Source organism: Tupaia chinensis, unplaced genomic scaffold (genome assembly GCF_000334495.1).
Source record: "Tupaia chinensis unplaced genomic scaffold, TupChi_1.0 Scaffold000187_1, whole genome shotgun sequence".
Classification (NCBI taxonomy): Eukaryota; Metazoa; Chordata; class Mammalia; order Scandentia; family Tupaiidae; genus Tupaia; species Tupaia belangeri.
This window is the reverse complement of record NW_006159662.1, coordinates 3311221-3328443: the sequence shown is the minus strand read 5'-3', so window position 1 is coordinate 3328443 and position 17223 is coordinate 3311221. Positions and strand designations below refer to the sequence as shown.

The 17223-nt window shown below is 40.5% G+C and overlaps 1 protein-coding gene across 1 annotated transcript in view; it reads left to right on the top strand.

Moving 5' to 3' along the window:
- PSMD12 (proteasome 26S subunit, non-ATPase 12) overlaps window positions 1-17223 on the top strand; it is a 32773-nt gene that overhangs the window by 9532 nt on the left and 6018 nt on the right. Inside the window, exons 2-9 of the mRNA XM_014587172.1 lie at window positions 2455-2514; window positions 2603-2731; window positions 5908-6015; window positions 7849-7953; window positions 8637-8786; window positions 8872-9006; window positions 11180-11292; window positions 14238-14412. Coding sequence (XP_014442658.1) covers window positions 2455-2514; window positions 2603-2731; window positions 5908-6015; window positions 7849-7953; window positions 8637-8786; window positions 8872-9006; window positions 11180-11292; window positions 14238-14412 — 975 coding nt within the window. The remainder of the gene's footprint in view (window positions 1-2454; window positions 2515-2602; window positions 2732-5907; window positions 6016-7848; window positions 7954-8636; window positions 8787-8871; window positions 9007-11179; window positions 11293-14237; window positions 14413-17223) is intronic.

Here is a 17223-nt window from a genome sequence, read left to right as displayed (position 1 = left end):
CATAGCCATTACGCTAACTGCTGGTTCCCTCTCTCATCAGATTTTTAAAAATAATAATAACAAATAAAATTAATTTTAAATAATTCATTTAAAAGAAAAAGGTGTTGGGACCAGCAGATGGCATAGCAGTTACGTCACTGGACTGCTATGTAGCTGACTGCAATTTGAGCACCAGACCCAGTGGCTTAAAACTTAAGCCAAGTGTGCGTGCATGAGTGCCCAAAATCCTGAGAGGCGAATGGAGGAGAAGGAACTGTGGCAAGGCTATTCCCCCCTGGAGGAGTGATATCTTGCTTTCTGTTTGTCTCTGGCAAGTGCACGTGCCCTATAGCAAAATTCTCTCTTAAAAATAAATAAATACACCCTTGTCATTTCCAGCTTGTCATCAGAATTGTACACATGACAGATGTTGATATCAACATCTTTTTTAATAATTTATTTATTTATTATTATTATTAATTTGACCAGTGAGAGACAGAGGAACTGAAAAGGTAAGCCACCAGGTCCAGGACTTAAACCGTGGTTTACTATATGAGGGTACAGCTCCTTAACCACCACACCACCTGCTGACCCCAGTATCAACATCTTTAAGTGCAACGTTTGTGCTGTAGGTTGGTTTAGGTTTTTATCACAATATCTGGTTCTTATTAGAATGTCTTATTTGGATCAGCAGGTGGCGTAGTGGTTAAGGTGCTAGAGTCCCACATGGCCGACTGAGGTTCAAATCCTGGACTTGGTAGCTTGAAAATCATGCTGGACACATGCATGTGCCCAAAACCCCAAGTGGAGAATGGAAGAGAAGGGATGGCAGGGTTTTTTTGACAAATTAAGCCAGGGTTTCCTATCTTTTTGGCACCAAATACCATTTTTATTTCTTCTGGAAACTCCATATTTTGAAATATTTGTTACAGTGAATTTATAAAGAGATCATTTATTGGTCTAGCCAGTGGCATGGTGGTTAAGGCGGCTAGATCCCACGTGGCCTACTGCCCAGTTAAAATCCTGGACCCTGCTTGAAAATCATGCCTCATGCTTGTGCATGTGTGCCCCAAATCCTGAGAAGAGAATGGAGGCCAGTGCACATGCCCTATGGCAAGATTAACTTTTTTAGTTACTTATTTAATTTTAAAGAAATTATTTAATTTTATTTATTATTATTATTTTAATTTGACCAGAGATAGACACAGAAAGAGAAAAAGAAAGGAAAAGTGAGAAAGCAAGCCACCAGGCTCAGGACTCGAACTGCAATCGGCCACGTGGGGTCCAGCACCTTGACCACCATACCACCTGCTTGCCCCTCATAGAAAATTTTTAAAAGAGGAAAACAGAGGGGCAGCAGGTGGCATGGTAGTTATGTTGGACTCTCACATGACCAACACAGCTCATGTCCCAGACATGGCAGCTTGAAAATCACACTGGGCATGTGCCTGTGCCCAAAATCCCTGGAGGAGAACGGAGGAGAAAAGATTGCGGCGTGGCCATTTCCACAGGCAGTGATTTCTCCCTTTCCCTCTCTTGTCTTTCTCTGGCAAACACATGGACCTTACGGTAAAAAACAAAAAAGGAAAAAAGAAATGGTTTATTTTCCCATTTCTTTTTTAGGGACACGTGACCGGTTAGAATCTCTGTTCAGAACAAGATAAACAGGTGTTACCACACCCTGTTCATACATTAGAATCTAAAACAAAGACTTAGTGTTTTTCTCCGATATTAAATCATAGTTGTGGTACGGGAACCAGCAGTTAGCGTAATGGCTATGTCACTGGCCTCCCACGTAGTCGACCACGGTTCTCGTCCCGGACCTGGTGGCTTAAAACTCACGCCGGGCACGTGTGCGTGCGTGCCCCAGATCCCGAGAGGAGAATGGAGGAGAAGGGATTGCGGCGTGACCATCCCCCCTGGGGGGTGATTTCTCGCTTTCTGTCTCTATGTCTCTGTCTGTCTGGTGAGCACATGCACCCTATAGCGAAAAACCTCTCAAAAAAAAAAAAAAATCATAGTTGTGGTGTTCCGGTTCTCTTGGACATTATAAAATGTTGAAAATGGCTAGTTGGCCCCAAATAGGGACTAGAGAAGCATGGCACTGAACTTCCACACGGTTGACTGTGGTTTAAGCCCCCCTAGACCCTGTAGCTTGAAAATCATGCCTGGGCGTTTGTGCATGCTTGCTGGAAATTCCAGAAGGGATTGCCGTGTGACTACTGGGGGGCAGTGATTTCTCACTTTCCCTCTCTGTCTCTCTCTAAGGAGAGCACACATAACCTAAGGCAAAAAAAAAAAAAAAAAGACAATTGTTTAAAAGGAGAGGGGGGAAAAAGCAGTTCTAGGGTGGTCTTTTTCCTTTAGAATGGGCCATTGATTTTTCCTTTTTATGTCACAGAGATCTCATTGTAGACTAGTTATTTGATTTGTCTTGGTATTGTTTTCATTATTTATTTTTATCGCTTGTTTTAGGAAGGAAGACTTCAAGAAGTCATCGAAACCCTTCTGTCTTTGGAAAAACAGACCCGTACTGTGAGTAGATGATAGTAAAAAACCTTAATTATCATTATCTTAACTTAACGTCATTCCATTAATTTTCAGTATATTTTTATTCTTACAGGCTTCCGATATGGTGTCTACATCCCGTATCTTAGTTGCAGTAGTGAAGATGTGCTATGAAGCTAAAGAATGGGATTTACTTAATGAAAATATTATGCTTTTATCAAAAAGGCGGAGTCAGTTAAAACAAGTAAGTTTATGATTGCTCAAAAGACATGCATTTGCATTTAAATACGGAATTTTGGAAAACTCTTCTGTGAATCTGTTTAAAATTGTTAGAGTCCGGCCAGGTGGCATGGCGGTTAAGGCAGCTGGATCCCACATAGCCAACTGTGAGGCCCAGTGGCTTGAAAAATAACCAGGAGCTTATGTTTCTGTGCCCAAAATCCCTAGAGGCGAATGAAGGAAAAGGGACTGAAGCATGGTCATCCCCCTTAGGGGATGCTTCCTCCCTCCCTCCCTCTCTCTCTGTCTCTGTCTGTCTCTGGCAAGTGCATGCACCTATAGTAAATTAAAAATAAAAAATCAACATTACAGCATTCTTGAAGGTATCTTAAAATTCTACACATATTTTCACAATTACATAATTCTTTTTATTTATGTTATATATACATATGTGTGTGTGTTTTTAAAGAGGTTTTTGCTATCGGGCACATGCACTTGCCCAAGAGACAAAAAGCGAGAAATAATCCCCCAGGGGGTATGGCCACGCCGCAATCCCTTCTCCATTCTCCTCTCGGTATCTTGGGCACACATGCATACATGCCTGGCGTGAGTTTAAGCCACCAGGTCCAGGACTCGAACCATGGTCAACTACATGGGAGTCCAGCAACATAGCCATTACACCAACTACTGGTCCCAATTTTTAAATTAAGAGGTTTTGCCTTACAGCATGTGTGCTTGCTGGACAGAAAGACAGTGAAAGAGAAAGTAAGAAATCACTCCCTAAGGGGAGATGGCCATGCCACAATCCCTTCTTATTCTCCTCCTGGGATTTTGGGCATGTACATACGCCTGGCATGAGTTTCAAGCCACCAGGTCCAGGACTTGAACTGCAGTCGGCCATGTGGGAGTTCAGTGATATAACCACTATGCCATCTGCTGATCCCCTCTGTTTTCCTTTTAGTCTGTATATTTGTGTATGTTACAATATTACAGTTATATTTGGCGTATTGTGGTAGCTTTGAATTTTGTTCCCACATCACTCCTTCATTTTTATTATTTTGTTAGAATCTCATTAATTTAATCATATCTCTTTCATTAAACACTTAATTTTGGGGGAAGGGGAGGTTTTGCCTTAGGGCACATGTGCTTGATAGAGAGAGACAGAGACAGTGAGAGGAGACGTGAGAAATCATCACCCAGAGGGGTGGCCATGTTGCAGTCCATTTGCCTCCTGGAGTCTTGGGTACATACGCATGCTCACACGTTGGTATAATGATTACATCGCTGTAAATCATGGTTCGAGTCCCAGGCCTGGTGGGTGAGTATGCATGCCCAAGATCCCAAGAGGAGAATGGATTACCCTTGTGCTGGTCCTGGGATCAGGATCTTGTTGAAGCATTTCTTCAAATAATTGTAACATGAATTTGCATTTTACCGTTGTAGTCACAGTATAGAACTTTCCCAGTACAATCCAGAAGACAAAGCACCATCAAAGCAATGGCTACCAAGAGGTGGAAGTGGCCCTGTGAAAGTAAAAGCAGACCATCGAGAACAAAAGTCATGGCAACAGTTTCTTAGGATGCTTCTGGCATTTTGCTTGTTGACCCTGGAGAGCCAAAGAACAGTAATATTTGCATATTATGGGAGTGTTTTGAGACAGCCAAAACTGTAGAAGAAAAGTGCCCAGCAGTTATCTTCCATCACAGTGCTCCTGCTTGTCCCTCTAATCAAATAAAGCTATTTTGCCAAAGTTTTTATGGGAATTCATTAGACATCTACTTGCCAGTCCTTATTTGGCTCCTTCTAATACCTTTTTGTTTTCTAATCTGTTTCAAATTATTTTCATTTTATATATTCATTTATTTTCATTTGACCAGAGAGCGAGAGGCGAGAAAGTGAGCCAGATCTGGGACTTGAACTATGGTCGGCCATGTGGAGAGTATCTAGCACCTTAACTACCACGCCACCTGCTGGCCCCTTTAAAAAAATATATTTTATGTAACTTTATTTACTTAGTTTAATTTGACCAGAGAGGGACAGAATGAGAGAGAGAAAGAAAGTGAGAAAGCAAGCCACCAGGTCTGGGACTCGAACCACAGTTGACCATGTGAGAGTCCAGTGCTCTTTACCAACACACCAACTGCCGGCCCCTTGTTTCCTGATCTTAAAAAAAAAAACACTAAAGTACACCCAGTTTTCTTCAGGTAAAAATGCAAAAAAGACAGTTGACTTTGTTAAATTCCAAGGACCCTCAGTTATTTAGGAATCAACTAAATGGCTGATATCACTTTAAAAAGTATCTTGAGGGACCAGCAGATGGCGTGATGGTTACATTGCTGGGCTCCCATGTACTTGACCACTGTTTGAGTCCGACCTGGTAGCTTGAAACTCACACCAGGTACATATGTGTGTGTGTGTGTGCGTGTCCAGGATTCCAAGAGGAGAATGGAGGAGAAAGATTACAGTGTGGCCATCCTCTCTGGGGGGGTGATTTCTCACTTTCTGTCTTTCTCTTTCTGGTGACCACACACATCCTCTAGCAAAAATTTCTCTGTAAAAAAATAAGCGTCTTTAACTTGATAGAGCTCATGTTAAGAAATAGTGTTTATATTTTTGCCCCTTTTTTGAGAGATTTTTGCTATAGGGCATGTGCATCGTCAGAGAGACTGAAAGTGAGAAATTACTCCCCAGAGGGGATGGCCACACTGCAATCCCTTCTCCATTCACTTCTCGGGATTGTGGGCACACGTGCACACACACCTGGTGTGAGTTTAAAGCTGCTGGGTCCAGGACTCAAACCATAGTCGACTACATGGGTGTCCTGTGATGTAACAATTATGCCATCTGCTGGTCCCATATTTTTACCTTTTAATTCCATCTTGCACAAGCTTTTTGAATTCCCTTCATTTCTGCTGGTCAAGCCACTGGTGAACTATACTTTTCCCTTCCCTTTCTCCCCTTTACTCTGCTACCATTTATTCTATGGTTTCCTGCTTGGCCACATCTTTACTTCTGAGGCTTTCCTAACTTTTTTTGATGTGTCAGTGCTTCTGTCAGGGAGGTTTTGATGTGCTTTTGGGGCATTTCAGTTTCTAGAGTTGTTTGGAAAGACCACATTTGACCACAGCTCTCCCATCAGTTAACATTATTTTTCATATATGAGGAATTAATTTTGCTTACTCATGCTTTGTAATTTTTTAGGCTGTTGCAAAAATGGTTCAACAGTGCTGTACTTACGTTGAAGAAATCACAGACCTTCCAGTCAAACTTCGATTAATTGATACTCTACGAATGGTTACAGAAGGAAAGGTAAGTTTCCTGTGTTCATAATTTACTGTGGTAAGTACTGTGTTGTCTGTATTCAGAGATACTTACACATTTAATCATTTTATTATGTAAGTCTGAATCTGTGTGTGTGTGTGTGTGTGTGTGTGTTTTAAAGAAAAAAACACAAAATATCATTGTCATGATCCAACCAATGTTAACTTTGTATATCCCCTGCTAGTGTATGTGCAAATGGATATACTTAATAGTGACAGTCTTGCTACATCCAGGTTTTTCTAGGAATTAGTGGTCCTATCCCAAATTTATATGTAGTTTTTTAAGAATGAATAAAAATTTGAGGCCGGCAGGTGGCATAGTTAGGGCAGCTGGACTTCCACATGGCTGACCGTGATTCGAGTCCCAGACCTGACAGCTTGCTTTCTCACTTTTCTTCTGTCTCTCTCTGTGTCTCTCTAGTTGACTTCTCTGTCTCTCTTTAGTCAAATAAATAAATAACAACAATGAATAAAATTAAATAAAAAATAATTCTTTTAAAAAATGAATAAAGGGACCAGCAGTTAGCGTAAAGGAAAAAATGAGTAAAAATTCTACTGGGGTTAGGGAGAAGGGCATTTTAGGCCTAAGGGAAATTATATATAAAGATATCAAAATAAGAAACACATGAGGGGCCAGCGTAGTGGTTAAGGCACTGGACTCCTATATGACTGACCATGGTTAAGTCCCAGACCTGGTGGATTGCTTTCTCAGTTTCTCTTTCTCTCTCTGGTCAAATTGAAAAATAAAGAATATCAAATAAAGCTAAATGAATAATTTTTTTTAATAAAAAAACACACGGTATATTTAGGAAATGAAGTAGTTATATGTTACTGAGAAGTAAGGTTTTTGTCAATTGGGTGTGAAAAGAATGCTGTAGAGCAAAGGCTGAGGGGTATATAGGGTGCGCAGACCTACACTGGACAGGCATTCCCTGACTCTTCAGGTTGTGGTTGGAAACTAAATCTATTAACATTTCCAACTTAGTAACTTTTTTTTAAGATTTATTTAATTTTATTTATTATCACCATTCTTCAATTCTGACCAGAGAGAGACACAGAGAAAGGAGAGAGAAAGCAAGCCACCAGGTCCAGGACTTGAACTGTGGTCAGCTTTGTGGGAATCCAGCGCCTCAATAACCATGCCACCTGCTAGTTGATTCTTATAGTTAGTAACTTTAAAGTTAGTAAGTTTAATACTTAGTATGGTCAGATATTTTTAAAGAAGTAGCCTTGTATTTAAAGCTAATCAGGATTAGAGTATTGGTCGATTGTAGATAGTGGACTGTGTGTGCTGTTAAGTGTGTTATTTTTCAAATAATTCTTTTAAAGGCACTTTCCATTTTTTTGTGCCATTAATGTTGTTTTTAGTCCTGTTATATGTTAAATGAACACAGCAACTTCAAAATCATGTTCTTGAAGCAAAGGTGCAAGAGATGTTTTCTTAAAAATTATGTCTGTACGGGCCAGCAGGTGGTGTGGTGATTAAGGTGCTGGATGCTCCATCATGGCCAGTCACAATTCAAGTCCCAGACCTGGTGGCTTGCTTTCTCACTTCCTCTCTCTTTCTGTGTGTGTATGTCTATCTCTGATCAAATTAAAATACATGAATGAATGAATGAATGAATAAAATTAATTAATTGGGTTTTAATTACAGCTATATTTGTGAAATGTAGTATCACCACTTTCTTTGTACATGGAAGATGAAGTGCCCAATAGCTGCAAGATATGTACTCTGATGCCTCGTTTGAGTAAGAGTTACACCTTTTAGATTTTACAACATTTCTACAGAAACTTTGATCATGTACATTTTTCTTGCTTGTAGATTTATGTGGAAATCGAGCGTGCTCGGCTGACTAAAACATTAGCCAGTATAAAAGAGCAGAACGGTGATGTGAAGGAGGCAGCCTCCATTTTACAAGAGTTACAGGTAAGTTACAGCTGCTGCGTTTTGGAGTTTGTAAAACTTCCTGTGTAGTCAACAATGCTTTCTTGTGGCAGTAACTTATTTTGGCATCTTACCACTTTTTTTTAAACCAGGGTGAGTGCAGGAGAATGTGCAGTTATTTAAGCAGCCGGAGAGTGCATCATCACAGTCTAGTAAATGTAACTGCTAAAAAAATTTTGAAAAAAGTTAGGAGCAGCCTATGGCGTGGTGGTTAAGGAGGGGATCCCATGTGCCCATTGTGTGGCTCAAGTCCCAGACCTGGCAGCTTGAGAAACACACTGGGCATGTGTGCGTACATGCCTAGAATCACAATGGGAGGGAGAGGTGGAGGAGAAGGGATGCCCCATAGAGGCTGCTTTCTCTTTCTCTCTCTGCCCACCCTGCCTTTCCCTTTCCCTTTTAGAGTGGGCTGGGAATCAAACTCTGGCCTCCCGTATGATCTTAACTAGTTCATCTCAGTATTGTTCTTTTTGGATAGGTACATGATTGAAAAGTTAAAATAGAAGCTTAATTCCTGTAGTTAACTAGTTTTTTGTATAAACACTTTGTGTATGCATAAAGGTTCTTATTATTTGATAAGAGTGAACATTTTAATGTTTGCTTTTTTGGTGCAGTTCATAAAGATGACTAAGCATTGTTCATTTATTTTGGGAATTACATTACAGGTTGAAACCTATGGGTCAATGGAAAAGAAAGAGCGAGTGGAGTTTATTTTGGAGCAAATGAGGCTCTGCCTAGCCGTGAAGGATTACATTCGGACACAAATCATCAGCAAGAAGATTAACACCAAATTCTTCCAGGAAGAAAATACAGAGGTGAGCATGTCTCTGACAACATGTGACTATATGTTGATAAGTGATTGAATCAAATCCCCCATTTATTTTGTCTACTTTTTTCCAGAAATTAAAATTGAAATACTATAATTTAATGATTCAGCTGGATCAACACGAGGGATCCTATTTGTCTATTTGTAAGCACTATAGAGCAATCTATGATACTCCTTGTATACAGGCAGAAAGTGAAAAATGGCAACAGGTAAGAGTACATTTGCTTTTACAATTTTCTTAAGTATTTTTTTTTTTTTTTTTTTTTTTTGAAATAGACAGGAATTTCCGGCAAGATCTTGCCACCTAATGATTCCTTCCACCACCCCAGCCCTCCAGTTAACCAGGATCACAAGTGCACCCAGTATGTTCAACCCAAACCAAACTCCAGGCCCTTCTGTATAGCTCCAGCATTGTGCAGTAGCACTCTCCTGCCTGTACCACCAGAGTTGGGCCAGGAATATATTCTGGTTTTACTTTTGTTTTTTTTAGTTTGCTATAAGGTGCATGCCCTTGTCAGAGAGATGCAAGAAAAGTGAGAAATCATCCCCGGGGGGGGGGGCGGTGTGTGGCCATGCCACAGTCCTTTCTTCACTCCTTTCTTGGGATTTTCAGCATGGATGCACACATACCCAGCATGTTTTTCTTTTTTCTTTTTTTTTTTTTTTGGAAAGGTTTTTCTGCTAGAGAGCTCATGCGTTCACCCAAAAGACAGAGAGAGACAGAAAGCAAGAAATCACCCCCCGGGGGATGACCACGCCACAATCCCTTGTCCTCCATTCTCCTCTCAGGATCTTGGGCACGCACGTACATGTGCCCGGCATGAGTTTAAGCCACCGAGTCCGGGACTCGAACCCTGGTAGTCTACATTGGAGTTCAGCAACATAGCCATTACGTTAACTGCTGGTCCCCTGGGCATGTTTTTCAAGCTGCTGGGTCTGGGACTCAAACTGTAGTTGGCCATGTGGAATCCCACACCGTAACCTCTATGCTACCTGCTGGCCCCAAGAATATATTCTTTTATTTGATACTGACACCATTAGAAAGAAGGATTTGTATTTTTAAATTAATTTTCAACTCGTTTTAATTTCAGCAGTTATACATAATTGGTCTTACTTTCTGTTCATGTGTAGCTATTCTGTATGTGTGTCCCTACTGATTACAGACTAATTTGGAGAGTAGTTTGAATTATGTATCATTTTATTTTATTTAACTATGAATTATGTATCATTTTACTTTATTTAGCTATTTATTTAAATTTGACCAGAGAGGGACAGAGCAAGAGAGAGAGTGAGAAAACAAGCCACCAGGTCCGGAACTTGAACCATAGTCAACCACGTGGAAGTACAGCACCCCTAAGCACCATGCAACCTGCCTGCCAGCCCATTATAAAAGATATTTTAAAGAGCTTGTCTATTCCACATATATGCTGCTGATTTGTTAAAGAGGTTTTTTTTTTTTTTTGATGAATTCATCAGAATGTCCAACAAAATGTCAACTGAGATAGTAAGTCAAATTAGCAAAGATCCACTATGATAGTTTATGAAAGCTAAATATTACAGAAAGACACTGTGAAGAAGGTGGCCTGGTAAGATTTTTCCCTCTAAGACTTTGTTATTTATTTATTTTTAAAATTACAATATTAAAAATTAGTATGAGGAGCCAGCAGTTGGCATGGTGGTTAAGGCGCTGGGTTTCTGGACCCAGCAGCTTGAAAATCACGCCAGTACTGTGCATGTGTGCCCAAGATCCCAAGAGGAGGATGGAGGAGAAGGGATTGTGGCATGGCTGTCCCCCTGATGGGGTGATTTCTTAGTTTCCCTTTATCTTTCTGTCTCTGTTTCTCTGTCAAACACATGCCTCCCTATGGCAAAAACCTTAAAAAAATAAAAAATGAAAATAAGGCCAGTCCCATAGCTCATCATTTAAGGGAACCACATAACTGTGGTTCAAATCTCAGCCCCAGTGGCTTGAAGACATGTTGAGCACATGTACATGCATGCCCCAAATCCTTACAGGATGGAGAAATTGAGGAAAGAGATTGCAGTGTAACCACATCACACTGAGGAGGGCCGGGTGCTTACTGGTCTTTCCCTTTCTCTGTCCAATGTACATATCCTCTGGCAATGGAAAAAAAAAAAGAATACGTAATAGGGACCAGCAGGTGGCATGGTGATAAACGTGCTGGACTCCCAAATAACCAGTTGCGGTTCAAGTCGTAGACCTGGTGGCTTTCTCTCTCTCTCTCTCTCTCTCACTGGTCAAATTTTTTATAATTAATTAATTTTTAAAAAATAGTACATAGTTATTGTGTAGTTTTTCTGTTTTTGTCAGTTTCCCTATGTGTCTAGTCTCGTGTGTAACCTATTATACAACTTTTTTAGGCCCTGAAAAGTGTTGTCCTCTATGTTATCCTGGCTCCTTTTGACAATGAACAGTCAGATCTGGTTCACCGAATAAGTGGTGACAAGAAATTAGAAGAAATTCCCAAGTACAAGTAAGTACTTTTGTAATTAGCATGGTATATCTCAGTAAAAACACCATTTTGAAAGAAGATTGGTAACCTAAATGCACACCTTTTAATTGGTTGCTGATAGATTGTATTAGGAGAGTAAAACTAGGGGGCTGACAAGTGTTGTGGTGGTTAGGCACTAGACTCCCACATGGCCGACCGTGGTTCAAATTTTGGACCTAGCAGCTTGCTTTCTCAGTTTCTCTCTCTCCCTTTCTACCCATCCCCTTGTGATCAAATAAATAACTACATAAATAAATAAATAATTCTTAAAAACAAAAAAAGACCATTACATAATGTAGAGGACCAGCGAATGGCATAATGATTACGTTGCTGGACTCCCATATAGTCAGCCACAGTTTAAGTCGACCCACCAGTTTAAAACTCATGCTGGCATGCCTAAAATCCCAAGAGGAGAGTGGATTGCGGTGTGGCCACCCCCCCCTCCCCAGGGCATGTTTCTTTTTTCTGTCTATATGGCAAACAGACACACCCTATAGCAAAACAAAAAGGGGTAGGTGGAGGCTTGCAGGTGGCGTGGTGGTTAAAGGCGCTAGACTGCCACATAACTAACCAAGTTCAAGTCATGAGGTGGGTGGCTTGCTTTTTCACGTTCGTGCATGCGTGCACACACGTGTCCGCCCTCCCTCCCTCTCTCTGTCTCTCTGTCTTACCAAACTAGAAAATAATAACTAAAGTTAAGCAATGTAATTATTTTTTTAAATGTAATGTAAGATTGTGATAAATTTTACTCTTTTATAAAACCTGATTTAATTTTTAGTCATGATTATTTTCTTCTTTTTCATTGATTTATTTATTTATTTATTTTGAGAGGCTTTTGCTATAGGGCATGTGCACTCGCCAGAAAGACAGAGAGACAGACAGAAAGCAAGAAATCACCACCCGGGTGGGGGGATGGCCACGCCGCAATCCCTTCTCCTCCATTCTCTTCTCAGGATCTTGGGTACGCATGCACATGCACACAGCTTGAGTTTAAGCCACCAGGTCCAGGACTCAAACCACTGTCCACTACATGGAGTTCAGCAACATAGCCATTACACCAACTGCTGATCCCTCTTTTTCATATTTTTAAATAATTTTTTTATTTAATTGTTTTTTATCTGTTCATTTATTTATTTTAATTTGACCAGAGAGAGAGAGAGTGAGAAAGCAAGCCACCAGTTCAGGACTTGAACTGTAGGTCAATCATATGGGAGTGTCCTGCGCCTTAACCACCATGCCTCCTGCTGATCCCTCATGATTATTATTTTTTAATCTGATCAGAGAGAGAGGGAGAGAAAGGGAAAGCATGAAAGCAAGCCACTAGGTCTGGGACTCGAGCCACGGTCAGCCATGTGAGAATCCAGTATCTTAACCACCATGCCATTTGCCAAGCCCATAATATATTTTATTCTAAAGTACTTATCAACTGAAAGTTTTATATCAATTCTACTTTAGCAGGGTTTGGACAATTAATCATTTGACAAAGTTTCATCTTTAATAGTTGGGGCTTTGGGAGCTGGCAGATGGCATGGTGGTTAAGGGTGCTGGACCTCCCACATTGTTGTCCATGGTTCAAATCTTGGACCTGGTGATTACTTTCTCACTCTCTTCCCATTCTCTCACTGGCTCTGTCCCTCTCTGGTCAAATTTAAATGAATAAATAAAGTTATATAAAATAATTCTTAAAAAAAAATAGTTTAGGGCTTTGTGATTCAGAAATACATACCTCTGAAATTCTATATGAAATAAACGGGCTTTATCATAAGCATATGGACTTTTATTTATTTTTATTTTTGACAATTCTATATTTTTTAAAGAATTATTCATTAATTGTATTTATTATTAATAATAAAGGCTCAAGATAAGGGATTGCAGCATGGCCATTTCCCCTGGGGAGTGATTTCTCATTTTCTCTCTTTCTGTCTCTCTGGTGAACATAGTGGCTAAGATGCTGGACTCCCACATGGCCAACCACGATTTGAATCTTGGACCTGGCAACTTGCTTTCTCACTTTCCCTTTCTCTCACTCTCTCTGGTCAAATTACAAAATAATAACCACAAGCAAAATCAAATAAAGAAATCTTAAAAAACAAACAACACAAAAATTTTGGTTTTTTCGGAGGGCTAGCCAGGTAATGTGGCGGACAAGGCAGCTGAAGTCCACATGACCAGCTACCTGGTTCAGATCCTGCACCTGGCAAGGTGAAAAACATGCCGAGTGTGTGTTGCTGCACATGTGTGCCCAATATCTTTTTGTTTTTAATTATTTTACTTAACTTTATTTATCAATTTATTTAATTTTTTCTTTTGAGAGGTTTTTGCTATAGGGCATATGTGCTCAACAGAAAAAGACAGACAGAAAGTGAGAAATCATCCCTCAGGAAGGATGGCCATGCCGCAGTCCCTTCTCCTCCATTCTCCTCTCAGGATCTTGGGCACGCACGCACACGCACCCAGCGTGAGTTTAAGCCATCCAGTCCAGGACTTGAACCACGGTCGACTACATGGGAGTCCAGCAACACAGCCATTAAGCCAACTTTTGGTCCCTGTTTATCTTAACTTGGCCAGAGAGGGACAGAGCTAGTGAGGGAGGGAGGGAAAGATAGAGAAAGCAAGCTGCCAGGTCTGGGACTCGAACCACAGTTGGCCATGTGGGAGTCCAGCACCCTTAACTGCCATACCACCTGCTGGCCCCGAGCCCAATATCTTGAGAGGAGACAGAAGAAAAAGGGATTGCTTCATTGTCATCCCCCCTGAGGGGAGCTTTCTCACTTTCCCTCTCTCTTGCTCTGTCTCTCTCCAGTGAGCATACATGCCCTATAGCAAACTAAAAAAAAAGCTTTAACTTTTAAAATAAAATATGCTATTATATTAGATAATACTTAACTTTTACAGATTTGGAATATTAAGTTTTATACCATTTACAGGGATCTTTTAAAGCTTTTCACCACAATGGAGTTGATGCGTTGGTCCACACTTGTTGAGGACTACGGAATGGAATTAAGAAAAGGTTCTCTTGAAAGTCCTGCAACAGATGTTTTTGGTTCTACAGAGGAAGGTGAAAAAAGGTGGAAAGACTTGAAGAACAGAGTTGTTGAACATGTAAGAATCTGGCATGAAAGAGATGACAGAATTTTAGCCTTTAGTGAATTTACTATTTAGAAGTATCTTAGGATTAACTTTGGCACATTAGAGCATAAACTATTCCAGTGTTTTAAAGTTTAATAAGCAAATATTTATTTTGGATGTTATGTTTTTAATTCCTCAATTTAGGACTTCTTTTTTCCTATGCCTAGTATAATAGTGATGTAAATTTATTGATCAAATGTTTATATTTCCAGGCTGACTCCATGACCTAGTGGTTAAGACAACCAGATATCACATGGCCAGCTGCATGGTCCAGAACCTGGTGGCTTGAAAAACACATCAAACATGTGTATATGCATGCCCAGAGTCCCAAAAGGAGGGAAATGGAGGAGAAGGGATTGCAGTGTGACCATTCTCCTTGGGGAAGTGCCTTCTCTTGCTCTGTTTCTCTGACGAGCACACATACCCTCTAGGGAAAAAAAAAAAAAGACAAATGTTTATATGTCCCAAAGTATATCAGAATTCTTGTGATCCCACTTATCTCCCTCCCCATTTTTGACTTTTCAGAAAAAATATTTTTAATAATTATTTTATTTATTCATTTTTTAAAATATTTTTAAGAATTATTTTTTATTATTTTAACTTTATTTATTTATTTAAGTTTGACCAGAAAGGGACAGAGTGAGAGAGAGAGAGAGAGAGAAAGTGAGAAAGCAAGCCACCAGGTCTGGGACTCAAACCGTGGTCAGCCATGTGGGAGTCCGACGCCCTTAACCACCATGCCACCTGCTGGCCTCTTATTTATTTATTTTAATTTGACCAGAGAGAGACATAGATAGGGAAAGTGAAAGAAAAAAAAGCCACCAGGTCTAGGACTCAAACCACTTTGGCCATTTGGGAGAGTCTAGCTCCTTAACCACCACATCACCTGCTGTCCCCCTTTTCTGAAAATATTAACTATTTTTTCACATGCTTTGTTTGAGCGGACCTCTCAAGAATCCAAAAATGTCTAGAATGTATACCAGAAGGATTTTTTTAAGAACTGGAGGAGTGGTGTCTTTCTAGTATTCCTAATCTTAGAAGAAACCTGAACTTTCACCTTCTTATTATCGGTACAAATTGAATGTCAGTATTAATTAATTCCCGTAACATGCATTTGTGTGTGTGTGTGTGTTTGCCAGACACTGGATCAGGTGTTAGGGCACATAAGAGTAAGATGTGGTGCATACCTTCAAGAAGCTTAAAGTCACAGGGAAGCTGTGTATAAATGAAAAGTATGAAAGACACTGTAGTAAAGTCTCTAGAAAATAGAGTGGGACATAAGGAGAACATTGACTGGTTCTAGCTGGAGGAATGGTTAGACCAGGAACATAGGTCTTGATGAGTGTCACGAGACTTGTATGAAAAGAACAGTTAGCGGCCAGACAGGGTGGCTAGTTCCTTGAGGCAGATGGACACTCTGGCAAGGTATAGGCCATCAGGAGAACTTAGAGAGCTCCCAAAAAATGTGCAGAGACAGAAAGGGTCTGGATCAAATTGTGTGTGCCCCAGTGGTGAAGACTTTTAACTAGGAGGTTAGTATCCAGGCGTGTGTTTTACAAAGGCCTTCAGGGAGTGTAAAGAATGGATTTAGAGAAGTGCAAGACTGGAGACGAGAATGGTTATGGGAGGGGCTATGTGGATATGAAGTAGTGCAGTAGCCAAAGGATCAGAGGAGAGTGAATGGAATGAAATTGTCTTAAGGAAAGGAATCAGCATGTTGTCATTAAAGATGAAGGGAGGGCCGGCGGATGATGTGGTTAAGGGACTAGACTCCCACCTGGTCAACCATGGTTTGAGTCCCAGGCTTGGCAGCTTGCTTTCTCACTTTCCCTCTCTGTCACACTCTGTTTAAATTAAAAATAATAATAATAAATTAATAAAAGTAAATACAGGGATCAGCAGTTGGCGTAATGGCTATATCACTGGACTCCCATGTAGTCGACCACGGTTCAAGTCCTGGATACAGTGGCTTAAACTTGCACTGGGCGCATGTGTGTGCGTGTCCAACATCCCAAGAGGAGAATGGAGGGGAAGGGACTGCAATGTGGCCATCCCCCCGGGGGGTGATTTCTCACTTTCTGTCTCTCTGTCTTTCTGATGAGTGCATGTGCACTATACTAAAAACCTCTCCAAAAAATAAATTTAAAAATATTCCCAAAAAAATAGACAAAAATAAACAAAGGGAAAGGTGGAGTATAGAGTGCTGTTCATGGTTTCTGAGGGTTGATATTGCCACTGGCCTTAATAGAGACTGGAGGAGGTACACCTTCTTCAAAGACGAGTTCATTTTTCTCTCCATTGTTCCCCATTTTTTCTTATGAATGCTGTTTCATTGATAACACTAACATTAAGAATAGTGTGGGGGTAGGTGCCATGGTGGTTAAAGGCATTGGATTCCCATGTGGCCAGCTGTGTTCGAGTCTCAGACCTGGTGGCTTGCTTTTTTGCTTTCCCTTCCTCTCCCTGTCTCTCTTTGGTCAAATTTTAAAATAATAACAATGATAACAAAAACAACACATGGAAATAAATAATTCTTGAGAAGTAAATAAATTTAAAAAAAAAAAGAATAGTCTAGGGACCAGCAGATGGTATAAGGGTTACATTTGGACTCCCACATGGCCTACCAAGGTTCAAGTCCCAAACCCAATACCTTGAAATTCATGCCAGGTGTGTGTGCGTGCGTGCCAAAAATCCCAAGAGGAGAGTGAAAGAGAAGGGGTTGAGATGTGGCTGTCCCCCTGTGGGGTGATTTCTCTCTTTCTTTCTCTCTGGTGAGTGCACGCA